Source organism: Hippocampus comes, unplaced genomic scaffold, assembly GCF_001891065.2.
Source record: "Hippocampus comes isolate QL1 unplaced genomic scaffold, H_comes_QL1_v1.1 scaffold22, whole genome shotgun sequence".
NCBI lineage: Eukaryota > Metazoa > Chordata > Actinopteri > Syngnathiformes > Syngnathidae > Hippocampus > Hippocampus comes.
Genome location: NW_017806175.1, coordinates 8,144,656 through 8,169,258, shown reverse-complemented (window position 1 = coordinate 8,169,258; position 24,603 = coordinate 8,144,656). Strand labels below are relative to the sequence as shown.

At 58.2% G+C, this 24,603-nt stretch overlaps 3 protein-coding genes across 6 annotated transcripts; 2 read left to right on the top strand and 1 right to left on the bottom strand.

The window, feature by feature from the left end:
• The first annotated feature begins 113 nt into the window (after window positions 1-113).
• nf2b (NF2, moesin-ezrin-radixin like (MERLIN) tumor suppressor b) lies at window positions 114-21,542 on the top strand. 4 transcript variants are annotated; one of them, XM_019896640.1, is made up of 18 exons: window positions 116-465; window positions 651-765; window positions 1,720-1,845; window positions 1,953-2,075; window positions 3,356-3,439; window positions 3,563-3,631; window positions 3,904-3,986; window positions 4,061-4,136; window positions 4,230-4,367; window positions 4,439-4,513; window positions 4,582-4,695; window positions 4,778-4,900; window positions 5,529-5,746; window positions 5,824-5,926; window positions 6,264-6,418; window positions 6,500-6,704; window positions 6,984-7,072; window positions 21,532-21,542. In XM_019896640.1, exons 2-17 carry the CDS (start codon window positions 676-678, stop codon window positions 7,029-7,031), a joined length of 1,830 nt encoding a protein of 609 aa, XP_019752199.1. In that variant the 5' UTR covers window positions 116-465; window positions 651-675; the 3' UTR covers window positions 7,032-7,072; window positions 21,532-21,542. The 4 variants fall into 4 exon arrangements, with proteins under 4 accessions (XP_019752201.1, XP_019752199.1, XP_019752200.1 ...); XM_019896641.1 differs by lacking the exon at window positions 21,532-21,542 and having other exon boundaries at window positions 6,500-6,595; window positions 6,629-6,704; window positions 6,984-7,481; XM_019896639.1 differs by lacking the exon at window positions 21,532-21,542 and having other exon boundaries at window positions 6,984-7,481.
• sdf2 (stromal cell-derived factor 2) lies at window positions 8,904-10,283 on the bottom strand. Its single transcript, XM_019896647.1, has 3 exons — window positions 10,047-10,283; window positions 9,538-9,734; window positions 8,904-9,464 (listed from the first exon to the last, which is right to left on the bottom strand). Exons 1-3 carry the CDS (start codon window positions 10,228-10,230, stop codon window positions 9,168-9,170), a joined length of 678 nt encoding a protein of 225 aa, XP_019752206.1. The 5' UTR covers window positions 10,231-10,283; the 3' UTR covers window positions 8,904-9,167.
• On the top strand, window positions 10,665-24,599 carry supt6h (SPT6 homolog, histone chaperone and transcription elongation factor). The gene is made up of 37 exons (XM_019896638.1): window positions 10,665-10,789; window positions 11,558-11,668; window positions 11,840-12,010; window positions 12,556-12,626; window positions 12,715-12,889; window positions 13,175-13,256; window positions 13,400-13,655; window positions 14,067-14,168; window positions 14,245-14,358; window positions 15,191-15,280; window positions 15,786-15,928; window positions 16,010-16,155; window positions 16,260-16,367; window positions 16,444-16,724; window positions 16,797-16,951; window positions 17,039-17,234; window positions 17,330-17,469; window positions 17,889-18,006; window positions 18,069-18,145; window positions 18,727-18,862; window positions 18,937-19,074; window positions 19,550-19,717; window positions 19,796-19,923; window positions 19,998-20,205; window positions 20,276-20,423; window positions 20,566-20,708; window positions 20,797-20,937; window positions 21,018-21,213; window positions 21,290-21,435; window positions 21,511-21,603; window positions 22,290-22,403; window positions 22,502-22,626; window positions 22,708-22,820; window positions 23,028-23,111; window positions 23,182-23,357; window positions 23,442-23,653; window positions 24,091-24,599. Exons 2-37 carry the CDS (start codon window positions 11,569-11,571, stop codon window positions 24,296-24,298), a joined length of 5,202 nt encoding a protein of 1,733 aa, XP_019752197.1. The 5' UTR covers window positions 10,665-10,789; window positions 11,558-11,568; the 3' UTR covers window positions 24,299-24,599.
• Window positions 24,600-24,603: the final 4 nt, after the last annotated feature.

Sequence of the window (24,603 nt, the reverse complement as noted above, 5' to 3'; positions counted from 1 at the left end):
CCAGCCCACAAAGTGCACAAACGTCATGCCTCATGCCCCCCCCCCCCGTCCCCCTCTCGCTCTCTCTCTCTTTTCACGCGCTGTCTGCGGACGTGCTTTGAGGCCGCAGTTCCCGATGCGGCCTTTAAGCGGCGCCCTCTCCTCCGCGCTCTCCTTTTCTGAGTCCGAACGAGCTTCCTCAACTTTCGCGACGCCTTGACAAGTCGCGAGCACACTTTTTCCGCAGCTGTTTATGAAAAAAAAAACAAATCCCAAGCAAATGAGGAGTGGCTTTATACGCGCGCGTTTAGTGATGGAGTCTTGCGAAAAGTTGCTGCCTTGTTTGAGTCGCTTTCGGTGGATTTTCGTGCTGTAGTTGAACCTGGCGCCGGAGCAAGTTAGCTTAGCATCAAGCCGACAAACAACAACAACTAAAAAGTCTCCTTCAACTTGTTTGGCCGACAGAAATTTTCGCCTTCCTCTCCGGTAATTAGCTTTGTCTACATGTCAGGGAGTTGTCTTAGTTATGTATGATCGTTTGGAGTTGTGGGAACTGTTTTTTTTGTTTGTTTGTTTGTTTGTTTTTGGGCGGTGGGGACACACTTGGATCGTCTTTGTTTTTGTGTTGTTGAGGCGTGAAAATGCTGAAAATGATGTGGGCTTCCCCGCAGGTTTGCCTGTCAGCTGCGCGCCAAAATGTCCATTTTAGGCTTAAAAAAGAAACAGCCGAAGACGTTCAAAGTCAAAGTCATCACCATGGATGCTGAGATGGAGTTCAGTTGTGAGGTAGGACGTCGCGGACCCGCTCGAGTCTGTTCCGAGCATGCTTTTGAAATTCGTCCTCTCTATGTTGGAAGACAGTTTGCAAACAAAGTGACAACTGTGGAGGACTCGTGTGTGTGTGTGTGTGTGTGTGTGTGTGGCGATAGAGTGTTGACTGATTTGCTCACGTTTTCGATGTTGCTGCCTTTTATTGATTTATTTCTTCAATAGATTTCTTTTTGGAGGGGTTTGGGGGGAACTCCAAAAGCGCAGAGTGACGCTGAGTCTGGCATGAGTTGGCATCGGCGTTTACCTGGTACAATGGCGACTTGGACCAGAACTAAAAACGGCCTTTTTTCCTATCGATGGGTTTTCGGTCGACGGCTGGTTCGCCCATCCGCCTGACAGTGAAGAAGTCGCGCCTTTGAATCCGGGCCGCGGTTTCCCTGTGTGGCGTCGGCACGTTCTCCTTGCGCCAGCGGCCGCGGTCAACCGCCAAAGCGGTCGTGGGCCCGCGCCGAGTTGAGCGGGCAGTGCTTTCAGCAGACACGCCCACATGAAGTTGAAGCTTCTTTTTTGGGGGGGGGGGGGCAACACTCTTCTCTGTGCAAGCCGTATTGAGATTCCAGGGACCCCCAATCCAGAGGTAAAGAGCATGACAATTTGACGTGGCCGTCATCGTCATCATCTTGGGGCTCATCGTCACCTTCATGTGCGCCGGAGAAGGGCGGCCTTGCGCGTTTCATCCCATTCATATGATTCAAAGCTCATCCGCGCCAGTCCGGCAGGCAGACTTTTAAAACGTCTCGACCGGCCGCCGGGCGTTTCCGTCACGCTGTTCTTTCCTCGTCCGAAAGGCACAAAAGGAAGATTTGGAATGAGCAACTTTCTTCTCATGAAGCAAACGTTGCCCAACACGGGCGCTCGCTTGTTGTCACCGAGGCGGCCCCTACCTAACGTTGCGCTTTTGTCCTTCAGGTGAAGTGGAAAGGCAAAGACTTGTTTGACCTGGTGTGTCGCACGGTGGGCTTGAGGGAGACCTGGTTCTTTGGCCTGCGCTACACCGTCAAGGACACGTACGCGTGGCTCAAACCTGACAAACGAGTGAGTGCGGCAAAGGAAGAAAAAAAAAACCCGCGGTTGGATGCTCACATGTCATTGTTGTTCAGTGAAATGAACATGTAAAGATAATCCCCCCCCCCCCCCCACAGGTCCTGGACCAGGAGGTTCCTAAAGACTCGCCCATCACATTTCACTTCCTGGCCAAATTTTTCCCAGAGAAAGTTGAAGAAGAACTCGTCCAAGAAATCACGCAGCACCTCTTCTTTTTGCAGGTTCTTCACTTCGAGCCCAAGCCAAGTCACGCCTTTTCTTGCCACCAACGGGTTCCGGGCAGCCCGGCGCTTAGCGCGTCGACCTCGCAGCGCGGAGGTCGTGGGTTCCATGCCGACTGCGTGGAGTTTGCATGTTCTGCCCGGGCCTGCGCGGCTTTTCTCCGGCTGCTCGGGCTTCCTCCCGCATTCCAAAAACATGCGCGGCAGGCTGATTGAACGCTCCAAATTGTCCCGCCGTGTGAACGTGAGCGCGGATGGTTGTTGGTCTGCGTGTGCCCTGCGATTGGCTGGCGACCGGTTGAGGGTGCCCCCCGCCTACTGCCCGGAGACAGCTGGGATAGGCTCCGGCACCCCCCCCCGCGACCCTTGTGAGGAGAAAGCGCATCGGAAAAGCGGATCGGAAAATGGACGGATGGATAATAGGTTCTACGCGCCCCCACCAAGCAGCAAAATCCATCCGTTTTTGGGGCGGCCATTTTGCCACCGGCTGTCAACTGAAAGTGACCTCGCAGCGCCGAGCGGCCCGACGCTCGCCAATTTTGGCTCTCCCGCAAGCGTGTTCCCCAACGCTTTTTCTTGTCGCCAGGATTATTTGGTTTGGCTGGCGGCGGCAAATTGTTGGCCGAACCGTCGCGGAGTTCTCTTTTCCATTGCTTCGATCATCACGCCACGGGGAAAGCGGGCACACGGACGCGTGCTCGGATGACTTGAGGGACGCAGATAGCGAGAGAGAGCGGCAAAGCGCTTTCGGAAAGAGACGTTTGACCACGAGGACTGGCCTTCGGCGGTCTGGAGGCGACGCATTTTTTTCACGTTGAATTTGATGACTTGCGCGCGACGCTTGATTTCCACATGGCCGAAATTGATCTTGGAATGAGCGAGGCGACCCCCACTACTACCTTGCCAAGAACTCGCCGCTCAGGTCACGAGCGGCACAACTTGCCCGATTTCTAACTCTGGTCATGAGACGTTAGCAAGCCGAGCCCGCCTGGCACCGTGGCGTCATTTTCACTTGACAGCATGTGGCAAAATGGCTGCCCCCCCCCCCTTCCTGTGACGGGCGAAAATGGCTGCATTTTGCTCCTTCATTCCGATTCCACATATGCAATTTTCAGCATAATGCTCGCTTTGGACTCCTGGGGCTGCATAGAACATTTTGGACTTGACTGACACACACACACACACACACACACAAAATCAATTCAATTGTAATGAGTTCATTTGAAGTTTTTGTTGGTTTGTTTTGGTCATGCTGCCACGCTTTTGTTTGTTTGGTTCAGGTGAAAAAGCAGATCTTGGATGAGGAGATCTTCTGTTCGCCCGAAGCTTCCGTTCTTCTGGCCTCGTACGCTGTCCAAGCCAAAGTAAGTCACCACGCCATGTCGCACGCGCACACGACAAGCGGCACCCCCACCCAGTTTTTTTTTTTTGAATTTGTAATAAATACATTCTTTCAAACATTTTTCTCCGCCACTTGCTTCTTCCAGTACGGCGACTACGACCCCAACTTCCACAAGCCGGGCTTCCTGGCGCAGGACGAACTTCTGCCCAAAACAGTTAAGTGCGCCCGCTGCCATGTTGACGCCCACCACACGAGGGCGCTCAACAGCTCGTCCAACTCCTCCGTGCCATAAAACCCGAAATGTCCTGCAGCTTCGACAATCTTGCCCGTTTTCTTTGAAAATTCTTGTGCCGCACTCGTACCCGATCGTCCGTGGCTGTGACCGGTCGCTTTATCTCGAGTGGAGTCGCTCGTCTTTGTTTTCATGATCGAGAAGAAAAAAAAACCCAAAAGCGTCGATCTATCTTTTTGCTGTCCGGATGTCAGGTGCTGATGCAGTACCAGATGACGGCAGACATGTGGGAGGAGAAAATCAGCGCCTGGTACGCCGAGCACCGGGGCATCGCCAGGTAAGCCCCATCCGGCGGGGCGCGGGCGCTCGTCGGCGGCGTCGACGCTGACGAGCGCGGCGCCGTCCTCGCAGGGACGAAGCCGAGATGGAATACCTGAAGATCGCTCAGGACCTGGAGATGTACGGCGTCAGCTACTACGACATCACCGTGAGTGCCCCCCGGCTCCCGTTCCGCACGTCGGCGTCCGTCGGCGCCCGTCGGCGCCCGTCGGCTGAAGGGCTGCCCGTTTGCCGGCCGCAGCAAAACAAGCGCGACACGGACCTGCTGCTGGGCGTGGACGCGCAGGGCCTTCACATCTACAGCCCCAACAGCAAGCTCAGCCCCAACAAGTCCTTCCCCTGGAGCGGCATTCGCAACATCTCCTACAGCGAGAAAGAGGTGAGCGGCCGGCGACGGGCGGCGCCTCCGCCGAGCCCGCCCCTTTCTCCCGCTGACGTTTGCTCTCGCAGTTTACCATCAAGCCTCTGGACAAGAAGAAGGACGTCTTCAAATTCTACTCGTCTCAGCTCCGCGTCAACAAGCTGGTGAGTCCGGCGGAGACGGGCGGAGACGGGCGGGGCGGGGCGCGCTTGACGCGCTCTGGCGTCTTCAGATCCTGCAGCTGTGCATCGGCAACCACGATCTGTTCATGCGGCGGAGGAAGGTGGACTCCATCGAGGTGCAGCAGATGAAGGCGCAGGCCAAAGAGGAGAAGGCTCGCAAGAAGGTGAGACGGCTTTGGCCGGCCGGGGTTTGCCGCGCGCTGACGCCGGGCGGCCCTCGCCCTCCCTCGCCCTCCCTCGCCCCAGATGGAGCGGCAGATCCTGGCGCGGGAGAAGCAGATGCGGGAGGAGGCCGAGCGAGCCAAAGAGGAGATGGAGCGGCGGCTTTTCCAGCTGCAGGATGAGGCGCGCCTGGCCAACGAGGCGCTGGTGAGCTCGCCGCTTTCTCTCGGGCAGTTCCGCCCACCCGCAAAATGCCCGCTAACCTTCGCGGCTCCAAATCATTTGACCGTCCCCGAGCCCGCAGCGGGCCGGTGGACGTTTCCCGCCTCAACCGGGGGTCCCCGTTTGACCGGGCGCCCCCGCACGCACTCGGTGGCCGACGGCGCCGAGTGGCCAAACGGGAAGTGGCCACAAAGACCGGAGGGGGCACGCCGTCGGCTCAAACTCCCGCCGTGGGAATTTTGCCCTCCGGGTTCTCGTCGCCTCGCCAAAACCGGCGAACCCTCAAAGTCGGCTTGAGTCGCAAACTGCTTCCGCTTCCCGGCCGTGTCCGTCCCTTCGTTTGGCCGCCGGAAATCATTTCGTTCCACAATCGCTCCGGCGTAAGGTGGCGCGCAAATCGCGACTCCTCAAAGTCACGGCGAATACTTGGCGCTTCAGTTCGCGTCCGGAAAGGAGAACGCTTGTCGAACGGGCGCCTGCTCCGGAGCAGTCTGAAAGATCCGGATCTTTCAGACGCGGGCAAACGCCCGCCGGCCCCGTTTGATTGCGGCCCTTGCCGCGAAACGGCCATTGTGGGCGCTTGACCGAACGGCTCCGCGGGCTCGCCCTTCAGCTGCGCTCGGAGGAGACGGCCGACCTGCTGGCGGAGAAAGCTCAGATCGCCGAGGAGGAAGCCAAGCTGCTGGCCCACAAGGCGGCCGAGGCCGAGCAGGAGCGCCAGCGCTTGGAGGTCAACGCCATGAAGACCAAAGAGGAGAAGCGGCTGATGGAGCAGAAGATGAGGGAGGCCGAGCAGCTGGCCGTCAAGCTGGTGGAGCAGTCGGAGAGAAGGTCCCGCCGGCCCCCCTCCCGCGCCGCCCCCCCGGCCCCCTCGCGCTCACGCCGCTTTTGTGCTTTTGCGCTCGCAGACTGAAGGAAGCCGACCACCTGAAGCAGGACCTCAGCGAGGCCAAGGACGCCGAGAGGAGGGCCAAGCAGAAACTGCTGGAGATCACCAAGACCACCTACCCGGTACGCCAGCAAAAGTCGTACACCCGATTTGCTGACGTTTGGACGAGTGCGCGGCGGAACGAGGAGCCCGTCAAATAGTCGGGCCGCGTTTCACCCGAAGGCGAGCTCGTCTTTGGAGGCGAGGCGTCCGCGCGCGGGCGGGTCACGGCCGCGCCGCAGCCCGTCTCGGCTGATTTCCCCCGACCGCCGGTGGGGCCGCAATAGACAAGCGAGCGTTGTGTGGACGCTGCGACGATGTTTGCGGGGTGGGGGCGGCTCGCCGGCGCCCTTTCTCTCAAGCCGGCGACGTCGGTGTCTCACGTGCTGGTTTTTCTCCGCTCTTGTCTTGTGCGTTCAGCTGATCGCGGCTTATTCGGCCCCCGCCGCCGCCGCCGCGCCGCCGGCGGCCGCGCCTCCGGAAGCCGACTCGGCCTACGAAGCCTCCTCGTCGTCCCGTCTGGACTTTAAAGACTCCGACATGAAGAGGCTCTCCATGGAGATTGAGCGCGAGAGGTCAAGCGGACGCGCGGCCCCCTCCTCTCGCTTCTTCGTCTTCTGTCCGTGACACCGCGTGTGTGTGTGTGTGCGTGTTAGGCTGGAGTACATGGAAAAGAGCAAACATCTTCAGGACCAACTGAAGGAGCTCAAGTCTGAGATTGAGTCTCTGAAGCTGGAGGAGCAGCAGCAGCAGCAGCAGCATCCTCCTCCTCCTCTTCCTCATCGGCAGGCGTCCGCCAAGTACACGCTGCACGACGGCAGGGCTTACGTCCCAGAAGCGCCGTACATTCCTCACGCCAACGTAAGCACCCGCACGCGCGTCCTTGTCGTCATGCTCGCTCGCTCGCAGGCAGGGAAATTTCCTCCATTGCTCGACTTGGAAAAGGCAAAGCATTTTTCAGGACCGGATCAATTCTCCGAGAGTGAAAGTTCACAATATCGACAAACAAAGTCGCTCCATCCGTCCGGCCGGCCGTGTCTGTTTTTTCTATTTGAATAAAATAGTAGCGCCGCCACGTATGAAGAAAGCGCAGGCGCGTTGCCCGTTGTTGACGGCCTCCCTTCTTTTTGTCTTGGGCAGAGAAATTCGGCCTACGCGTCTCCGCTGGCCTACTTCGACGAGGTCTGAGGAAGAGGAGCGCCAAGAGCGTCGGCGCGCCTCGCGCGGACGTTCGCAACACCGAAGAGATTTGCTCGGCCTTTGTGGCCGGGCGCCTTTCGGATGCCTTTGACGGGATCGCGGCCGACGCGCTCCCACCCGACTGCTTCCGCTCTTCTTCTTGCCGCTCGGTCGGGGCGCGTGGCCCGGCCCTCCCGCGCGCTCGTCGGCGCTGCCGATTGTGGGCGGCGCGTTTGACTGACGGGTGCCGTTTCGTTCCCGTCGAGGCGACGCTCCGCGACTCCGCCTCTTTTATTTGGCTTCATTTTGCATCATCATTCAAGTGTGCTATTTATTTCAGTTTCATTTCATCACCCCCGCAACCTTTCTTCCGTGTTTATCGGATGATGCGACGACTGAATTTCTTTCCGACCGTTTTCTACTGTGTCCACATCATTTGAATAGAATTTGTTACCAAGCCCCGGCTGGCCCTTCTTTCTTCTTCTCGCCGCGTGGAAATCCCTCGTCACGTTCATTTTCTTTTCTCGTGGTGGTTTCTTTGCTTTTAGTTCAGGAGGAAAAGGCTCCAAGGACCACGAAATCGCCCCCCCCAGGAGTCGAATGTCAAGTAGAAAGCGCTTCACATTGGAGCACAATCGATTTGATTGTTAGGCATAAATATCTTGAGGAGGAAGAGGAATGGCTCAGCGGGAACTTGGATCGTGTCAAGAAACGGGGCAAACCAACACCGAATCTCTGCACCGGCTCCTCTCCAACCGGAGGCGGGTGTCTGACGTCACGACGCAGCCGCCCTTTCCGATCGGCGGCGCCTTACCGCCAAGGCAGAAGAAGGCCGCGGACGTCCACTTGTGAGATTTGAGAGCCGGAGCCGAGTTGTCTTTGCTCGGTATTTTTGGGGAATAGAAACGCGTCGCAATCTCAACATGGATGGACACAGTTTCCATTCTTTGTGTGAAATGCACTCTGCCTAAAACATGGGATGATTTTTTTTTTTTTTCCCTTCTTCTGAAAGGTATGGTCACGTCCCCAAAAGACGTCTTCCACCTGCCGCCGAGGAAGGGCCGCCGCGGTGAAGAAACGTCAACCTGCCACGTGACGATTTGCTCACTTATATTGGCATGGAGCAATTAGTTTATCAGGACACTTCGAACATTGTGATTTTGTCCCAATCTATGTTTGTGCCTGCGTCTAGATGGAGTCGAGCTGATTTTGTATTGCTGCCAATCCTACTTTCCACTTGTCAACGTACGCCGAGTTGACGAGAGCGCTGTTGATTTGGAAGCGGTCGCGGGCGTTTCAACGTGCGCGCCATCTCAATCCAAAATCGAAAAGTTGGCTTTGCGGCGGCGCCTTGCCGCCAAGGCAGAAGAAGGCCGCGGACGTCCACTTGTGAGATTTGAGAGCCGGAGCCGAGTTGTCTTTGCTCGGTATTTTTGGGGAATAGAAACGCGTCGCAATCTCAACATGGATGGACACAGTTTCCATTCTTTGTGTGAAATGCACTCTGCCTAAAACATGGGATGATTTTTTTTTTTTTCCCTTCTTCTGAAAGGTACGGTCACGTCCCCAAAAGACGTCTTCCACCTGCCGCCGAGGAAGGGCCGCCGCGGTGAAGAAACGTCAACCTGCCACGTGACGATTTGCTCACTTATATTGGCATGGAGCAATTAGTTTATCAGGACACTTCGAACATTGTGATTTTGTCCCAATCTATGTTTGTGCCTGCGTCTAGATGGAGTCGAGCTGATTTTGTATTGCTGCCAATCCTACTTTCCACTTGTCAACGTACGCCGAGTTGACGAGAGCGCTGTTGATTTGGAAGCGGTCGCGGGCGTTTCAACGTGCGCGCCATCTCAATCCAAAATCGAAAAGTTGGCTTTGAATTTGAGGGATTTATTGCAAGTTGAGATGAACCCCGGCAGTGACAATAAATATCTGCGTGCGCTTGCGCTCGCCGTCATCCAAGTGACGAACCAAAATGCATTGCGCTTGTTGTTGGAGCTGCCAAACGCTGCGAATCTTTCGCAGCAAAGAGCAGCACGCGGCAGGAAGTTGACCCGTGGCGCGCATCGACGTCAGGCGCGGCGCGGCGCGGCGCGGCGCATGGAAGTCGGGCGTCGGTTCGCTCGCGTGTTCCGAGGGCGTTCAGAACTCGGTGTGCGCGTGGTCCCCGCGGGCGAAGGGGGGCCCGTCGGCGGGCTTGACGAAGACGCCCTCCATGGCTTTCCACAGGCTGTGCTGCCCGCGGCCGGCCATGGCGTGCACCTCCCTCTGGCCGTTGATGGGCCGCCCGTACTGCTCGCCCGTCACCGCCAGCGCCGCCTCGGTGGCTTTGTGGCGCAGCCGCACGGCCTCGGCGCGCTTCCACGCCGCCCCGCCGCACTCCACGACCCACTCGTCCAGGTGGTCGCCCTCGCCCTCTTCGCCGAACGCGCTCACTTCCTGCAAAGGAGGCACCGCCGCGTCACAGCGCGTCGCCGACAACGCGTTTTCTTTCCGTTCCGGCCGCCCCCACCTGGTTGGAAGACAACGGTGAGCTGAAGTAGTGGCTGTGCAGGTTGCGTCCCGTGTTGACGTGCGTCAGACGGATGTTTTGACCGCACTTGACGGCGTTCCCTCGAAGGCAGGCGGCGTCGCCGGTGCCGCGCACGCTCCAGTAGCTGTTGCTGTCCTCCACGCTGGTCACGCCCGTCACCGACTGCTGGCCGCTTCCTGCGCCGCACACGCGCGCGACAGGTCAGAGCGGACGCGAGCGCCAGCGCGACCTCCGGCGAGAGACGACGTCGTCATCTTTTTGACGCGCGGCGGCCGCGGGGGTCGTCTTTTTCTTTTCTTTTGGGGACTTCGCGAGGAGTAGGCGCCGGCGTCAATAGATCGCCAAAGCTTCCGAGCGAAAAGGTCGAGCAATGTGGTCAAAGTGAAGTTCATTCGCACGCGCCAACGAGCCACTCGGCAAAGACACGCAAATGGCAAGCAGAACGGGTGACTTGTCGCACGCCTACGTTGGCACTTCTAGCGACTGACCTGAGCCGTAGCGCACGTCATGCGAATGAAGTCTCACGTTGTGTTTGACGTTCAAGAGTTTGAGCACGGAACCGCACGTGACAAAAGTTAACTCCGAGCCGAGCGAGCTCCGGAACAAAATCGCCCAAAACACAACAAGACAGGCGTAAAGGCGTGAAGGAAGCACAAGCTTGACCGAATCCATTCTTCTTCTCCTTCTCCTTCTTCTCCTTCTTCTTCTCCCCACAACTCGTCCGATTCTGTTTTCCGCTCTGTCGCTGGGACGACGTCATCAATCAGGAAACGCGAACCGGATGTCACAGCGACCCCGGTGTCGTCGAGCTCAAACTACACTTGCACATTTACGATACTGTACATCGTTATTTGTACAGCGCTTTCACACCAGCTGCAGCTGAAACAAAAAGCGCGTTAAGGCTAACTGACCTTGTGGAAATGTATGTCTGAAGGCAACGCAAACTTTGATTACGAACATAGAAGTAGTATACTTGCACATTATGCGCACTACTCAACGCGATCTTTTGAAATTCAAGAAAAACGCGATCGTGTTGTGTCGGTTTTGGGAAACGTCCCCTGAATCGGAGCCACCAGGGGGCGACAACGTGCAGCTGAAAAGGCCGCCGGATATGGCTTCCGGTATTCCGGAAGTCATCGCGCAGTCCGCCATTTTTCTCCTAAGCGCACACCAAACTCGACGAGCGGATTTTGCGCTCTGACGCATCTCGTCGCTGCAGCGAGGCGGACGCGTGAGTCCCGTTTTCGTGCTTGTCGGCGTTGTGAAGCCAGCCGCCGAGACGGCGATGTCGGCGCGGCCGCTGCCCGCCAGCCGTTGCTTGTTGTGCTCGGAGCTCATTCCGATGCTAACTTAGCGTAGCGCGTTTGCTGTGCCAATTTCAGTCGAAGGCCTCCTTTTCCCTTCCATTTATTTTCTTGGTTTTTCTCGCGTGTCGAAACGTGCCATCCGGCGTCCCCACATCAATCGCACGCAGCCTTTAGCGGCTCGCTCTCACGCGTTAATAGATGCATCCTAGCGCCTCGATGCCAGCGCGCTAACTAGCGTCCGCATTGATAAACAAGATCGTGCCTTCTTCCTTACTTGGTGAGAATTGGCTGAAGAATTTCAGCGGAAACACGTTGCGCTTCGAATAAAGCCCGGGACTCCATTGATTATTTCGCCCCGGAGCCTCGAACATGTTAGTGTGACATGTTCTTGTCGATGTCCGCATTGCAACGTCGCGATCGCTTGTCCCGAGGAATTTTAGCACACGCCGGGCTCAGGCTCGCGTCTTTGTGTTGATTCGTAACACAAGATGGCTTTTAATCGCCATTCCGAAACGTTGAGATTTTTGTCGCAAATCGTGAGATGGTCTCCATTCTTTTTTTTTCCAGTCGAAGAACATTTTCACTTTCGACGGGGAAATCGGCTTCAACACCCTGTGATCAAATGTTTAACCAGGGACTTAGGAAGTGCGTTTGACAATGTCTGTCCGCTGGGTTTGTGATATTGCGAGCAGGAGTAGCGGTCATGTCGGACTTCATCGAGAGCGAGGCTGAAGAGTCTGAGGAGGAGTTTGAAGAGAAAGACCTGAAGCCCAAGAAGACGCAGAGGTTCATGGAGGACGACGGTGTGTGTGCGCGTGTGTGTGTGTGTGTGCGTGCGTGCGTGCGCGCGCGCGCGCGCGCGCGCGCGCGCGCGCGCGCGCGCGCGCGCGCGCGCGCGCGCGCGCGCGCGCGCGCGCGCGCGCGCGCGCGCGCGGTGCACTCGCTCTCAACACTCACATGCCATATCACCACAGATGACGAGGAAGAGGAGAACATGGAAGACCAAGACGAGCGGGGCAACTTGCGTGGGCTCATCGACGATGGCGAGGAGGAGGAGGAGGAGGAGGATGTGGGAGCTCAAAAGAGTGCAAGTGATGGTGGCAGTGACTCAGAGGAGGAAGTCCGCCATCGCCGCAAAAAGCGGAGTAAGTTTTCTACACTTGAAGAAAGGTCTTGAGTTGGGGAAAAGGCAAAAGATCAAGCAGGTGTCTACTTATTGGGAACAGATTTACACGAGGAAGGGCGCATGTATTGGGCCTGAGCTTGGGCGTTCTTGCCCCTTCTCGGCCCCCTTTCAGCCCTCATATGACTTCTTTCGTGTCCCCCACCTTGCTCTTTATAACGCAGCACACGCAAGCTCCAGAAAAGGACAACAGTTAAATCAACGACAAAATGTCTTTCAAACCTGGCGTGACCGCTTAAATGTCGACACTCATCAACATCAAAACTGCTCCTCTTAAAAATGCCAACGCAGATTGAGCAGGTGTGACGTCCACCGCAGCGAGAATTTTGACAAATGACGTGGTTATTTTTTCTTTTTTTAATGTGTACATCACTTGTCATCTTTTCATTTCTCCATTGGTCTGTCTGACTGTCATTTGTTGCCGATTCAGCCCCAAATTCTTCAAACGCTAGCTAGATGAAGAGCTCAAGTGCTTGACACCTCTTCTGCCACTTTCCCTCTCGACAGATTACAACGACCTGGACGAGGATGACCTGGACCTCATTGAGGAAAACTTGGGTGTCAAAGTCAAGAGGAGGGTAAGCGTGCGTCTTTTTGTCCTCGCTCGGCTTCTCTTCACCAGCTGCGGCAAAATTTGACTCGCCGTCATTCTTTCTCGCGCCGCAGAAGAAGAAATACGACCGTGTGAAAACACTGGATGACGACGACGACGACGAGAAAGACCTGATCGCAGACGAAATCTTTCACGGCGACGGAGACGGCGAGCTGGAGGAGGGCGAGGCCGTCCACGAGCCTCTCCAGCAGGCGGACGACGATGAGGAAGGAGAGGAGGAGGAGTCGGGTAAAGCCCGAGAGTCCCGACGCAAATGCGGACGCGCTTCGTCCTTCGGCCTGTGCCTTTTTTTTTGCTCCAAACTTTGCAAAAGATCTGCCGCACTTTTATGCAATATATCGAAAGAAGAAAAAGTACACGTGATTCCTCGAAGCTGCAGCGACCCCGTCAAAAAGGTCAACGTGACCAAGATGGATTATGGCCACGCTGAAAAGAAACAAACTATGTAAAATTGAAAAATGAGGGAAAAAATCCCCACTTGTCGTGATATTCTGTTTCCATTGAATTCCGCAGATATCGATGACTTTATCGTGGATGATGATGGGCAGCCCATCACCAAAAAACGGGGCAAGAAATTCTCCGGCTACACCGACGCGTGAGTGCTGCGCTCTTGCCCGCCCGCGTCTTCGGCCCGTGTCCGCAACGACGCACGTTTGCGTCGATCGCTGAGAGCAAGAACAAACGTTTGAAACGAGTGGACGCCTTCCAGTTGAAACGCGGCCCCTCGCGTTCCCGCAGAGCCCTGCAGGAGGCGCAGGAGATCTTCGGCGGCGACTTTGACTTCGCGGAGTTCGACGCCGACGCGTACGACCAGGGCGAGGAGGAGGAGGAGGACCAGGACGAGGAGGGCTGGGACCGACCCAAGAAGCAGACCAAGCGGCGGCAGGGTCGCAAGAGCATCTTTGAGCTCTACGAGCCCAGCGAGCTGGAGAGCAGTCACATGACCGACCAGGACAACGAGATCCGCTCCACCGACATGCCCGAGAGGTTCCAGGTGAACGCCGCCGCCTTTGTTTTTTCTTTTCGCGTCGTCGTGCCCGCCCCACCCCCGTTGCGGAGGTTCTGCCGTCGCCGTCGAGCGGGAAACGTCTCAGAGTATCGGCTTTGTTGTAAAGAACATGAAAATGGAGGACTTTGACCCTTCTGAGGCGCCATCCAATCTTAATGCAATTTGTTCAAAGAGCAAAACAATTTCCCCCGCCAAGAAAAGGAAGATGGCAGTCGTCGGTTCGATCTCAAACTCACCATACGGCCGCTTTAGGCGGTTTCAACGTGACCCGTCATACAGATGTCCCCCCCCAAAAAAGTTCAAAGACAGACTGCGGCTTCGCTTTGGCAACAATGAGGCTGCGGCGGTGCCGCTCCCGTCCAAACGATACTGATCGCGATCCCGTTTGTGTGGCAGCTGCGATCCATCCCCGTCAAACCGGCCGAGGACGACGAGCTGGAGGAGGAAGCGGAGTGGATCTTCCGGCACGGCTTCTCCACGCTCACCATTTCCATTCAGGTCTGTGGCGCTTTTCTCTCGAGAGCCGGCGGCGGCGGCCCAGCGCGGTCATCCCAACGTGCTCGTCTGCCAGCAGGAGAGCGCCGACTATTTGGAGCGCGGGACTTCCACCAACTTCAGCCGCCAGGGTCCCAGCACCACCGCCAAAATCAAAGAGGCGCTCAACTTCATGAGGAACCAGCAATTTGAGGTCTCTTTGGAGACGCTGACGACACGCGCTGCGGGCAAACAAAACACACACACACACATACGTCACCTTGTACAAATGCGGGACGGCTTTGCTTCAGTTTGCGGGAGCAAACGCCAGCTGGACCGCGCGAAAAAGCTTCACATCCCGTCGAGCGAGCCTTGTAATCTCCGTATCGTATCAATGTCCAGACATTCAGATCAAAACTGACACCAATGTCGGTCATATGGACTGTTCACGCTCGTGCTGCGTGGAGCGCTTCGGCCAACCAACCACATCTGTCCTTTCAAATTTGACGTTGAGTGACAGCTAGAGCCAGCCAATGGCAATCATCTTCCAGAGAGAGGGGGCTGGGGGGGGGGGGCGCACACACACGGGGAAAACCAGGCGGCTAGCGCGATTGATGTCATTCAGATTCAGGCTTTTCAATACACTTATTCAAGTTTCGCGATTCCAAGAAAAAAAAGATTTCGAGCCGTTTCTGGTGGTCCATATTTTCAGCCCTTAATGCGTAAAGCCTCGCCGGTATGGACAAATTGCTTCGAAACCACACACGCATTCACGTCCTTTCCACACATGCGCGCAAACACAACAGACACCTCGGTTGGGGCATTAAAAAAAGGATTGTCAAAGCACGGTTGCTGTACGATGTGAATTTCATTCTCTTTTATTTATGATTTGTTCATGGTGACGTTCTTTTAAAAAAAAACAACACAGCCCTTCTGTAATATTGTGATGATGTCATTATCGAGATATCTGACATGAATATCCAGGTGTGAAGATTTTGTCCATTTCTCCCAGCCCTAATGCTCAGCGTGTTTTTTTTTTTTTCCAGGTTCCCTTTATCGCGTTCTACAGAAAAGAATACGTGGAGCCAGAGCTGAATATCAATGACCTGTGGAAGGTGTGGCAGTGGGATGAAAAGGTAGCCCGGTTGCATTTGTTCAATCGAGACGAGCGCAATTCGGATGTCCCGCTGTTCAAAAGTGGGACTCGATCAAGTCTGCGTCCAGTCGAGCTGGACTCCAAAGGAGCCCGCCATTCAAAGTACTGCACGGGGTCGGACGTGGCTAACACGAGCACTGTAAAACAAGGAAGTCCCGTAGCGCTACGCATCTCCAGCCGGAGGCGTTTCATCGACTTAGTACGCGCCGAGTCCACAAGTCATTTGTTTGAACAAAGTTCCGCCACACGGAGACTTTTTTATCGGTTTAGTTGCTTCTTCGTGTTTCTATGCGGCCGCGCGCCGCCTCCCGTACGTGCGATCTGTGGCTCTGTGTTTGTGTTCTGATTTCTTCATTTTTTATTTTATTTTTTTTGAATCAAAGGCATTTTCAGTTGACATGAATCCCAATCCATCCCGGTATTGAATTCTCGCCCAGGCCTCTTGTCCGCCATCTTGGATTAACGGCCGTGTTTTCCTCCACCAGTGGACTCAACTGAAAACCCGCAAGCAGAATCTGACGAGACTCTTTCAGAAGATGCAAGCTTACCAGTTTGAGCAAATCTCCGCCGACCCCGACAAACCTTTGGCCGATGGGATTCGCCCACTGGACACGGCTGACATGGAGAGGTGTGTGCGCCTGCGCCTGCGCCCGCCCGCGCTTCCCCTCGCGTTGCCCGGGTAGCACACGTGTTTGTGTTGCGGCCGCAGGCTGAAAGACGTTCAGACCCTGGAAGAGCTGGGCGACGTCTACAACCACTTCTTGCTCTACTACGGCCGAGACATTCCCAAGATGCAGAATGCCGCCAAGGCCGGCAAGAAGAGGCTGCGCAAGATCAAGGAAGTCGCCGAAGACGGTGGGTGACAGGGTTGATTTAGTCATTGATTGATTGATTGAAAATAATATGCGGCGGCGGCGGCGGCAGTCATCTGCTGAGACTTGACACGTAAGCTCTCGTAGGCGAGGAGGCGGAAGTGGAGGTCGAAGAAGAGGAGGAGCAGAAGGGTCCGGACCTCAAGCTGGCATCCCGCAGGGACATGTACAGCATCTGCCAGAGCGTGGGCCTCGGTGCGTCCGATCGTTGTTTGACCCTTGAGGCGCTTTCTCCCCCAGCCGACCTGACGGTCGGCCCTCCTCCGCGCAGACGGCCTGGCCAAAAAGTTTGGCCTGACGCCCGAGCAGTTCGGCGAGAATCTGCGAGACAGCTACCAGCGGCACGAGACGGAGCAGTTCCCCGCCGAGCCCGTGGAACTGGCCAAAGACTACGTGTGCAGCCAGTTCCCCGCTCCGGAGGCCGTCCTGGAGGGCACGCGCTACATGGTGGCCATGCAGATCGCCCGCGAGCCTTTGGTCCGACACGTGCTGCGCCAGACCTTCCAGGAGAGGGCCAAGATCAACATCAAGCCCACCAAGAAGGGCAAAAAGGTCCGCCCCCCCACCGCGCCGCGGGAAGGCGTCGTGGCTGCCTCTCACGTCTTCTGACCCCCGCCCGCGCAGGAAGTGGACGAGGCCCACTTTGCCTACTCCTTCAAGTACCTGAAGAACAAGGCGGTGAAGGAGCTGAGCGGCGATCAGTTCCTGAAGATGTGCTTGGCCGAGGACGAGGGCCTGCTGTCCATTGACATCTGCATCGACCTCGTTGGGGTGAAAGGGTAAGAAGCGGCGAGGCGCCGGCCGCCGCGTCCTCGGAGGCGGTCTGACCGGCCGGCCCCGCCCCGCCCCCTGCGCTCCCCTCTCAGGTACGCCGCTGACCAGACCTACTTTGACGAAATCAAGCAGTTCTACTACCGCGACGAGTTTAGCCATCAGGTGCAGGAGTGGAACCGGCAGCGCACCTTGGCCATCGAGAGGGCCCTCAACCAGTTCCTCTACCCTCAGATGGCCAAAGAGCTCAAGAGCAAGCTCGTCGCCGAAGCCAGAGAGAGCATCATTCGGGTACGCCCACGTCACTTTGGATCGGGTGAGCCAAAAGCACTTTCTGACCAGTCTGACGTGTTTTTTTTTTTTTCCTCCCTCCCCTCCACTTGCAGTCGTGCTGCCGCCGACTGTACAACTGGTTGAAGGTGTCTCCTTACAGGCCGGACCAGCAGCTGGAGGAAGACGACGACCTGATGGACGAGAGTCAGGGCAAAGGCATCAGGGTGCTCGGAGTGGCCTACGCGCCCAGCAGGTACGCGCCGACGTCCGCCGGACCCTCCGTTTCGCTCGAGCCTCCAATCATCTCAACTTGAACTTAACGCCGACGGTCGACAGCCGTTAGCGGTCCGTGAAAATCTCCGCCATCGGGACCGCGCGCAAACCACATTGTTGAGAGTTTTATCCCGCCCGACGTCTAAACTAGGGGCGGAAGGATCATTGAAAACCCTTTGACTCGGCAGATCTGTCGCCGCGCGGCCTTCACGATTTGTCGCGTACCTCGGGCAACGCGGCGGCCGATCGTATCGCAGCGGGGGCGGATCCTCCCTCGGAGGCTCCGACGTCGGCGTTCATAATGACGCTCGTCTCGCCGCCGCGGTGAAGGGCCGCGTCGCGGCAGAGGCGCGCGCCGGACTTGCTGCAACGGCGTTGACGTGTTTTTTCCCCCGACAGAGACACGCCCGTCTTTTGCGCGTTGATCAATGGCGAAGGTGAGGTGGTGGACTTCCTGCGCCTGCCCTACTTCATGAAGAGGAGGAACGCTTTCAGGGAGGACGAGCGAGAGAAAAAGGTGCGCGAGCGCGGCAAGTCCCGAGACCGATGCGCGTCGCTCACTGGATTTGTCAACTTCAGGCGAACGACATTGAAAACCTCAAGAGGTTCTTGGCCAGCAAGAAGCCCCACGTGATCGCCGTTGCCGGGGAAAACCGGTAAGAGATTTTGCTCCCTTTGGCCTCTGGCTGCACGTTGGAACGCCGTTGGGAGCGGGGGGACTTTGAAACCTGGATCCAAAACCAGGCCAGTTGCAATGCACATTAGGAGCCGACTTCAGTCCCGGTGGGGGGGGGGGCACAGCGACGCTTCTCGTCCCACCATCTATTGAACAGAATCACTTGCTAGGAGCGGCACACCGAAGCGATCACAGGGTAATCCGCCAACCCAACTCGAGGGTCCTGATGTCGCCCGCAAGGCCACGCCCCTTCAAGGCGTGTGCGTTTTGCCTTCATTCCACCATTTTTTTTCTTCATGTTCCATCTTTTTTTATATTTTGAAAACCAGCGATATTGTCCTTCGGAAAAACTAAGGAAAAAATGGTGTGGTCTGTCGGGGGCTACGACACATTGATTGATGGAATTCTTTTCACGGGGGGGAGGGACACGCGTATCGAGTTGGGAGCTCGCTCTTGGGCCGGCCTCCCGCCGCGCCGCTCGTCCCGTTGCTTTGAAACCTTGAACAAGATGGTCAGCGGTGCGGTTCGCTGATCGGAATTGTGAACCGGCGCCGCGCGCAGGGACGCTCAGATGATCACGGAGGACATGAAGAGGACCATCGGCGAGCTGGAGCAGGAGTCGTCGCTGCCCTCCGTCGGCGTGGAGCTGGTGGACAACGAGCTGGCCACGCTCTACATGAACAGCAAGAAGTCGGAGGTACGCGGCGGCCAGCAAGGCGCCGGCCCGGCAAAGCGGCTTCCCGCGTGACGCGGCGCTCTGCTCCCGCGCAGGCCGACTTTCGGGATTACCCCCCCTTGCTGCGCCAGGCCGTGTCCATTGCCAGGAAGATCCAAGATCCTCTTGTGGAGTACGCGCAGGTCTGCAGCTCGGACGAAGACATCGTCTGCCTCAAGTTGCACCCCTTGCAGGTGAGGCCAGCTCCCGTTTGGGGGGAAGGGGGGGGGGGGCTTCATCTGAACCCGCAATTTGGAGAGGGCCGCGTCACCCGCTCGCTCCAAAGTGCTTTCTTGGTGTGAATCGGAATCCTCTTCATTGGCCAAGTGTTGAGAACACACGCAAAGGAATTTGTCTCGGGTCGGACGGGCAAAATCATGACCTCCGACATTGGAAAAGCTTTGCGTCATGTAAGCGCACCACCCAACGACAGCTGTGCGGCGCTGCGCCGTGTCATCCGGCGGAGGGAAAGCGATCGGCGGCGCGATACAATACTGCGGTTGGTGAGAGAGGCGTGACCATTTGACAGGCCCGTCTGACGTCCTCTGACCCATTCGGTGGACTTTTTAAAGGGGGTTTGGACCTGGCTCCACGTTGCGACTCCTCGCGCCGCGCAGAATGCCATCTCCCATGTGATCCGAACCATCCACGCCGTTCAATGGCTTTCAGGAACACGTGGTGAAGGAGGACCTGCTCTCGGCGCTCTACTGCGAGTTCATCAATCGGGTCAACGAGGTCGGCGTGGATGTGAACCGGGCCATCGCTCACCCTCACACTCAGAGTCTGGTCCAGTACGTGTGCGGTCTGGGCCCAAGGAAGGGCTCGCACCTGCTCAAGGTTGGTTTTTTTGGGGCATCGCTCCCGCCCCCCCGCCGCCGCTCTCAGCCCTGACCCCCGTCTCGCTCCTTTGGGCAGATCCTGAAGCAGAACAACACGCGTCTGGAGAATCGAACGCAGTTGGTCACCATGTGTCACATGGGCCCAAAGGTCTTCATCAATTGCGCCGGTTTCATCAAGATCGACACGGCGTCGCTCGGAGACAGGTCGGCGTGCGCCGCGCGCCCCGGCGGCCGGCGCCGGACTCTTGCGCCCGACTCACCCGAGTCTCCTTCCGCAGCACCGACTCCTACATCGAGGTTCTGGACGGCTCCCGCGTCCACCCGGAGACGTACGAGTGGGCTCGCAAGATGGCCGTGGACGCCCTGGAGTACGACGAATCGGCCGAGGACGCCAACCCGGCCGGCGCCCTGGAAGAGATCTTGGAGAACCCCGAACGGCTCAAAGATCTCGACTTGGACGCCTTCGCCGAGGAGCTGGAGAGACAGGTGGGCGCGCGCGCTCGGCGGCGGGCCGGCGGCCGGCGGCCCGCCGCCTCACCCCCTCTGTCGTCCGCAGGGCTACGGCAACAAGGGCATCACGCTGTATGACATCAGAGCCGAGTTGAGCTGCAGATACAAAGACCTGCGGGTCCCGTACAGAGTCCCCAACACGGAGGAGGTCTTCAACCTGCTCACCAAGGAGACGCCGGAGACCTTCTACATCGGTGAGACCTTTGGCTCAAAGCAAAGCGAGCCTTTTCTTGAGCACAATGCATTTTCTTGGTTGTACATACGATCCCATTTGCTGACCGAGCGCGTCCACCGTCGGCGCTCACCCGCCCACGTGGCCTTTTGCCGTCCGTGCAGGTAAGCTGATCACCAGCGTGGTGACCGGCATCGCTCACCGGCGCCCCCAGGGGGAGAGCTACGACCAGGCCATCCGTAACGACGCCACGGGCCTGTGGCAGTGTCCCTTCTGCCAGCAGGACAATTTCCCCGAGCTCAGCGAGGTAGCGGGCGCGGGCGGCGGGCGCTTCCTTTGACGCGCGCAACCGGCGGCCGCGTCACGTTGTGCCCCCGCGTCTGCCCCGTCCGCAGGTGTGGAACCACTTTGACAGCGGCTCCTGCCCCGGCCAGGCCATCGGGGTGCGCAGCAGGCTGGACAACGGCGTGCAGGGCTTCATTCCCACCAAGTTCCTGAGCGACAAAGTGGTGAAGCACCCCGAGGAGAGGGTGAAGGTGAGACGCCGGCTCCCCCCCACCCCTGCTCGCTCGCTCGGGCGCCGCCTCTCTCTCAAACGCGCCTCGTCCCCCTTCAGGTGGGCATGACGGTTCACTGCCGCATCATGAAGATCGACATCGAGAAGTTCAGCGTGGACCTGACGTGTCGCACCTCCGACCTGTCGGACAAGGCCAACGAGTGGAAGCTTCCCAAGGACACCTACTACGACTTTGACGCCGAGTCCGAAGACGTCAAGCTGGAGGAGGAGCTGAAGAAGAAGCGGCAGCGCACGCGTCAGTCGCCGGACGAGAGCCCTTCGGCCTTTGGCGTCTCGGACGCGCTGACCCCTCTCCCGCTTCCTCTGCGCAGCGTACATCAAGCGCGTCATCGCTCACCCCAACTTCCACAACATCAGCTTCAACCAGGCCGAGAAGATGATGGAGACGCTGGACCAGGGGGACCTGATCATCAGGCCCAGCAGCAAGGGGGAGAACCACCTCACCGTCACCTGGAAGGTAAGGAGGAGGAGAAAGGAGGCCGCCGCGCCCCGCCCCCACCCCCACCCCAGCAAATCTCTCCGCTCGCTCCAGGTGGCCGACGGCATCTACCAGCACGTGGACGTGAGAGAGGAAGGCAAGGAGAACGCCTTCAGCTTGGGACACACGCTCTGGATCAACAACGAGGTACCGAGCGCTCCTTCGGCGGGCTCGGCGCCGCGTCGGGGAAGGCTCGGCCGTGGCGCCGCGAATAAGAATTGCCGCGGAAAGCCCCGCCGTTCCTCCAAACTTTCCTCGCGGCCCCTGCGCGTTGAGCGCCGCTGTTCCTTTTGGCAAGGACCATGTGACCTTGTGAAATCGGAGCCTCTTGCCTTTTCGCACGCTCGCCTTTCAGCGTTGCGAGGCCAGAGCTCTCATTTGGTCTTTGCAGTTAAATTGAAGGAAAAGGAAAAAAAAGCGGCTCATTGGATCTCTGTGTCCTTGAATTTTGGAGGGAAAGAAAAGTCCTTGAATTTTCGAACGCTCGACTTGAAATAAAAAGAGGAAGAACTGCGATATCATCGGCAAAAATGAAACGAATTGGGAAGAAAGTCACAGAAGTAGATCCTAAAATAGCAATGGGGGGGAAAACAAATGGCACCAATGTGCTCCAAAACGGCGCTTGCGAATCAGGGCCAACCAAGTTTGGGGATGTAGCACCTCACCACCTAAGAATCAAGCAGCGGGACGGGCACGGGCCCGAAAGGCCCCCAGCGGGCCTCCGTGGGAAGAGGGCGCGCCAGCACAAGCGCTGCGCGGGCTTCCCGCTTGGTGTTGAGCGTTTTGTTGGTTTGGCACTCTCCTCAACGAGCGACCCGACCGCATTCTTGCAGGAGTTTGAAGACCTGGACGAAATCACGGCACGCTTCATTCAACCCATGGCGTCGTTCGCTCGCGACCTGCTGAGCCACAAATACTTCCAAGAGTGTCACGGCGGGAGCAAGGAGGCGAGTTCTTCGGCCGTCCTCCTTTCCGCTCTCGGAAAGGTGACCGTTGAGGACCTCGCTCGTGCTCACGAGCTGCCCTTGTCTTGTGCCGGCGACAGAAAATGGAGGAGCTGCTGGTCAGGACCAAGAGGGAGAAGCCCACCTTCATTCCCTACTTTGTGTCGGCGTGTAAAACTTTGCCCGGGAAGTTCCTGCTGGGGTACCAACCTCGAGGAAAACCGCGGTGGGTGACTCCCGGGGCGAGAGCGCGCTCAATCCGGCCGCGTCACCGAGACCACGCCCCTCTGGGGCTTTGCGTCCGCAGGGTGGAATACGTGACCATCATCCCGGACGGCTTCAGGTACCGCTCGCAGGTCTTCCCCACGGTCAACGGCTTGTTCCGCTGGTTCAAGGACCACTACCAGGAGCCCGTGCCAGGTAGGCGGGAAGCTTGGAGAAGTTCACCCGGAAAGGCTCGCGTGCATTTGAAGCCAAATATCCCGAACCGTTTGCGAGCGCCGTACTGCGCAGATGTCGCGTTCGTAGACGACAGAGGAGAAAGGTCGACGGTTCCAAATGAACGCGGCCGCCGGGGTGAGTTGAAATGTCGAGTGCTCAGCGCCCGCCGCGTGTTTTCTCGCCAAGGCATCACGCCCGCCAACAGCAGCAGCAGCCGCACGCGCACGCCCGCCTCCGTCAACGCCACGCCCGCCAACATCAACATCGCCGGTGAGTGCCGTCCGCTTTGCCCGCCCCCGCGTCCGGGCCGGCGGCTCATCCGCCGCTCCTCTCTCCGCAGACCTGACGCGAGCCGTCAACGCGCTCCCGCGAAACATGACCTCGCAGATGTTCAGCGCCATCGCCGCCGTCACGGGCCAGAACCAGAACCCCAACACCACGCCCGCCCAGTGGGGATCCAGCCAGTACGGCTACGGGGGCAGCACCGGGGGAGGAGGCAGCTCCTCGGCCTATCACGTCAGTGCGCCCGCCCGCCCGCCGGGTCTTTGCGTGCGCGCGCGCCGGCTCACGTTCACCCCCGCCGTCCGTCCGCCGACGCAGGTGTTCGCCACGCCCCAGCAGCCCATGGCCACGCCCATGATGACGCCCAACTACGCGTTCGCCACGCCCGGCCAGCAAACGATGGGCACGCCGCAGTACCCGGGCTCCACCCCGCAGTCCGCCCACCACGGCGGTCACCACGGCCACGCGTCGGGCACGCCGGCCTCGTCCGTGTCGTCGTCGCGGGGCCGGACGCCTCAGCAGCAGCCAAAGTGAGTCGGATTGACAATTTCGGCCACTTTTATGCGCGGCAAATGACCAAAGTTCCCGCGAAACTCGACGAGGCGGCGTTTCGTGGCCCGCGACCCACCGCGACGGGCGCCGTCGCCGCCCGTCAACCCGTCCGCGTGACGTCATTTACCATCAAAGGGCGGCGGCCCGCTTAGTCGTCGTAAGCGCGCAAGCGATCCTTCGACGCCTGCGCTCGCTCCTCTTTGTGACGCGCCGACAACCATTTCTGGGGTCGGCCACTTTCTGTGCCCCTTCGTCTTCCTGTTCGTGACTCCGGTGGAGCTCCGTGCGCGTTGTGGCACAATGGCGCGCGCCGCTTCCCCCAATGTTGGACAAAGCCAGAAAAGCCATGCTTTGTTTTCTTTTTGGCACCGCTCACTGCCGGCGTCGGACTAACTCTCCCTCCCTCCCTCCGCAGAGCGAGCGGCAGCGGGGGCGGCGGCGGGTCCGCGGCGGCGGTGGACTGGGGCAAGATGGCCGAGCAGTGGCTGAAAGAGAAGGAGGCCGAAGGTCGCAAGAAGGCTCAGAGGATGACCCCGCGCCCTTCGCCCAGCCCCATGATCGAGAGCACGCCCATGTCCGTCGCCGGAGATGCCACGCCCCTGCTGGATGAGATGGACCGGTAGTGCGCCCAGGAGGGGGCGGCGGGCCCCGCGGCCCCTTTCCGCTACCGTGACTCACCTTATTCGGCCGTGCCGGCATGCCGCACGGCGTTCTTCTCTGCGTGTACAAAATGGACCTGCTGTCTGTCAGGCAAGTTGCTCCGCGCTTTGCGTCGCTTTTAGTTTGCTCGTGGCAAGGGCGGGATGGGGAGGGGGCGGGGGGTCGCGGCCAGAAAACATCTGCGCTCGACAATGACGGCTCCTGCTCACGCCCGCCGGGAGAGCGAACCTTTGTGTGGAAAAATAAAGACAACTGGTTTTTTTTCCCC

Coding starts and splice junctions, on each gene's coding strand:
- nf2b (XM_019896640.1), top strand. CDS start 676: ATGTCCATTTTAGGCTTAAAAAAGAAACAGCCGAAGACGTTCAAAGTC. Junction 2,076..3,355: donor AGCACCTCTTCTTTTTGCAG/GTTCTTCACTTC, acceptor TGTTTGGTTCAG/GTGAAAAAGCAGATCTTGGA. Junction 4,901..5,528: donor GCCTGGCCAACGAGGCGCTG/GTGAGCTCGCCG, acceptor CTCGCCCTTCAG/CTGCGCTCGGAGGAGACGGC.
- sdf2 (XM_019896647.1), bottom strand. CDS start 10,230: ATGGATTCGGTCAAGCTTGTGCTTCCTTCACGCCTTTACGCCTGTCTT. Junction 9,735..10,046: donor TGACGTGCGCTACGGCTCAG/GTCAGTCGCTAG, acceptor TGTGCGGCGCAG/GAAGCGGCCAGCAGTCGGTG. Junction 9,465..9,537: donor CACCGTTGTCTTCCAACCAG/GTGGGGGCGGCC, acceptor CCTCCTTTGCAG/GAAGTGAGCGCGTTCGGCGA.
- supt6h (XM_019896638.1), top strand. CDS start 11,569: ATGTCGGACTTCATCGAGAGCGAGGCTGAAGAGTCTGAGGAGGAGTTT. Junction 12,627..12,714: donor GTGTCAAAGTCAAGAGGAGG/GTAAGCGTGCGT, acceptor CTCGCGCCGCAG/AAGAAGAAATACGACCGTGT. Junction 14,359..15,190: donor TGAGGAACCAGCAATTTGAG/GTCTCTTTGGAG, acceptor TTTTTTTTCCAG/GTTCCCTTTATCGCGTTCTA.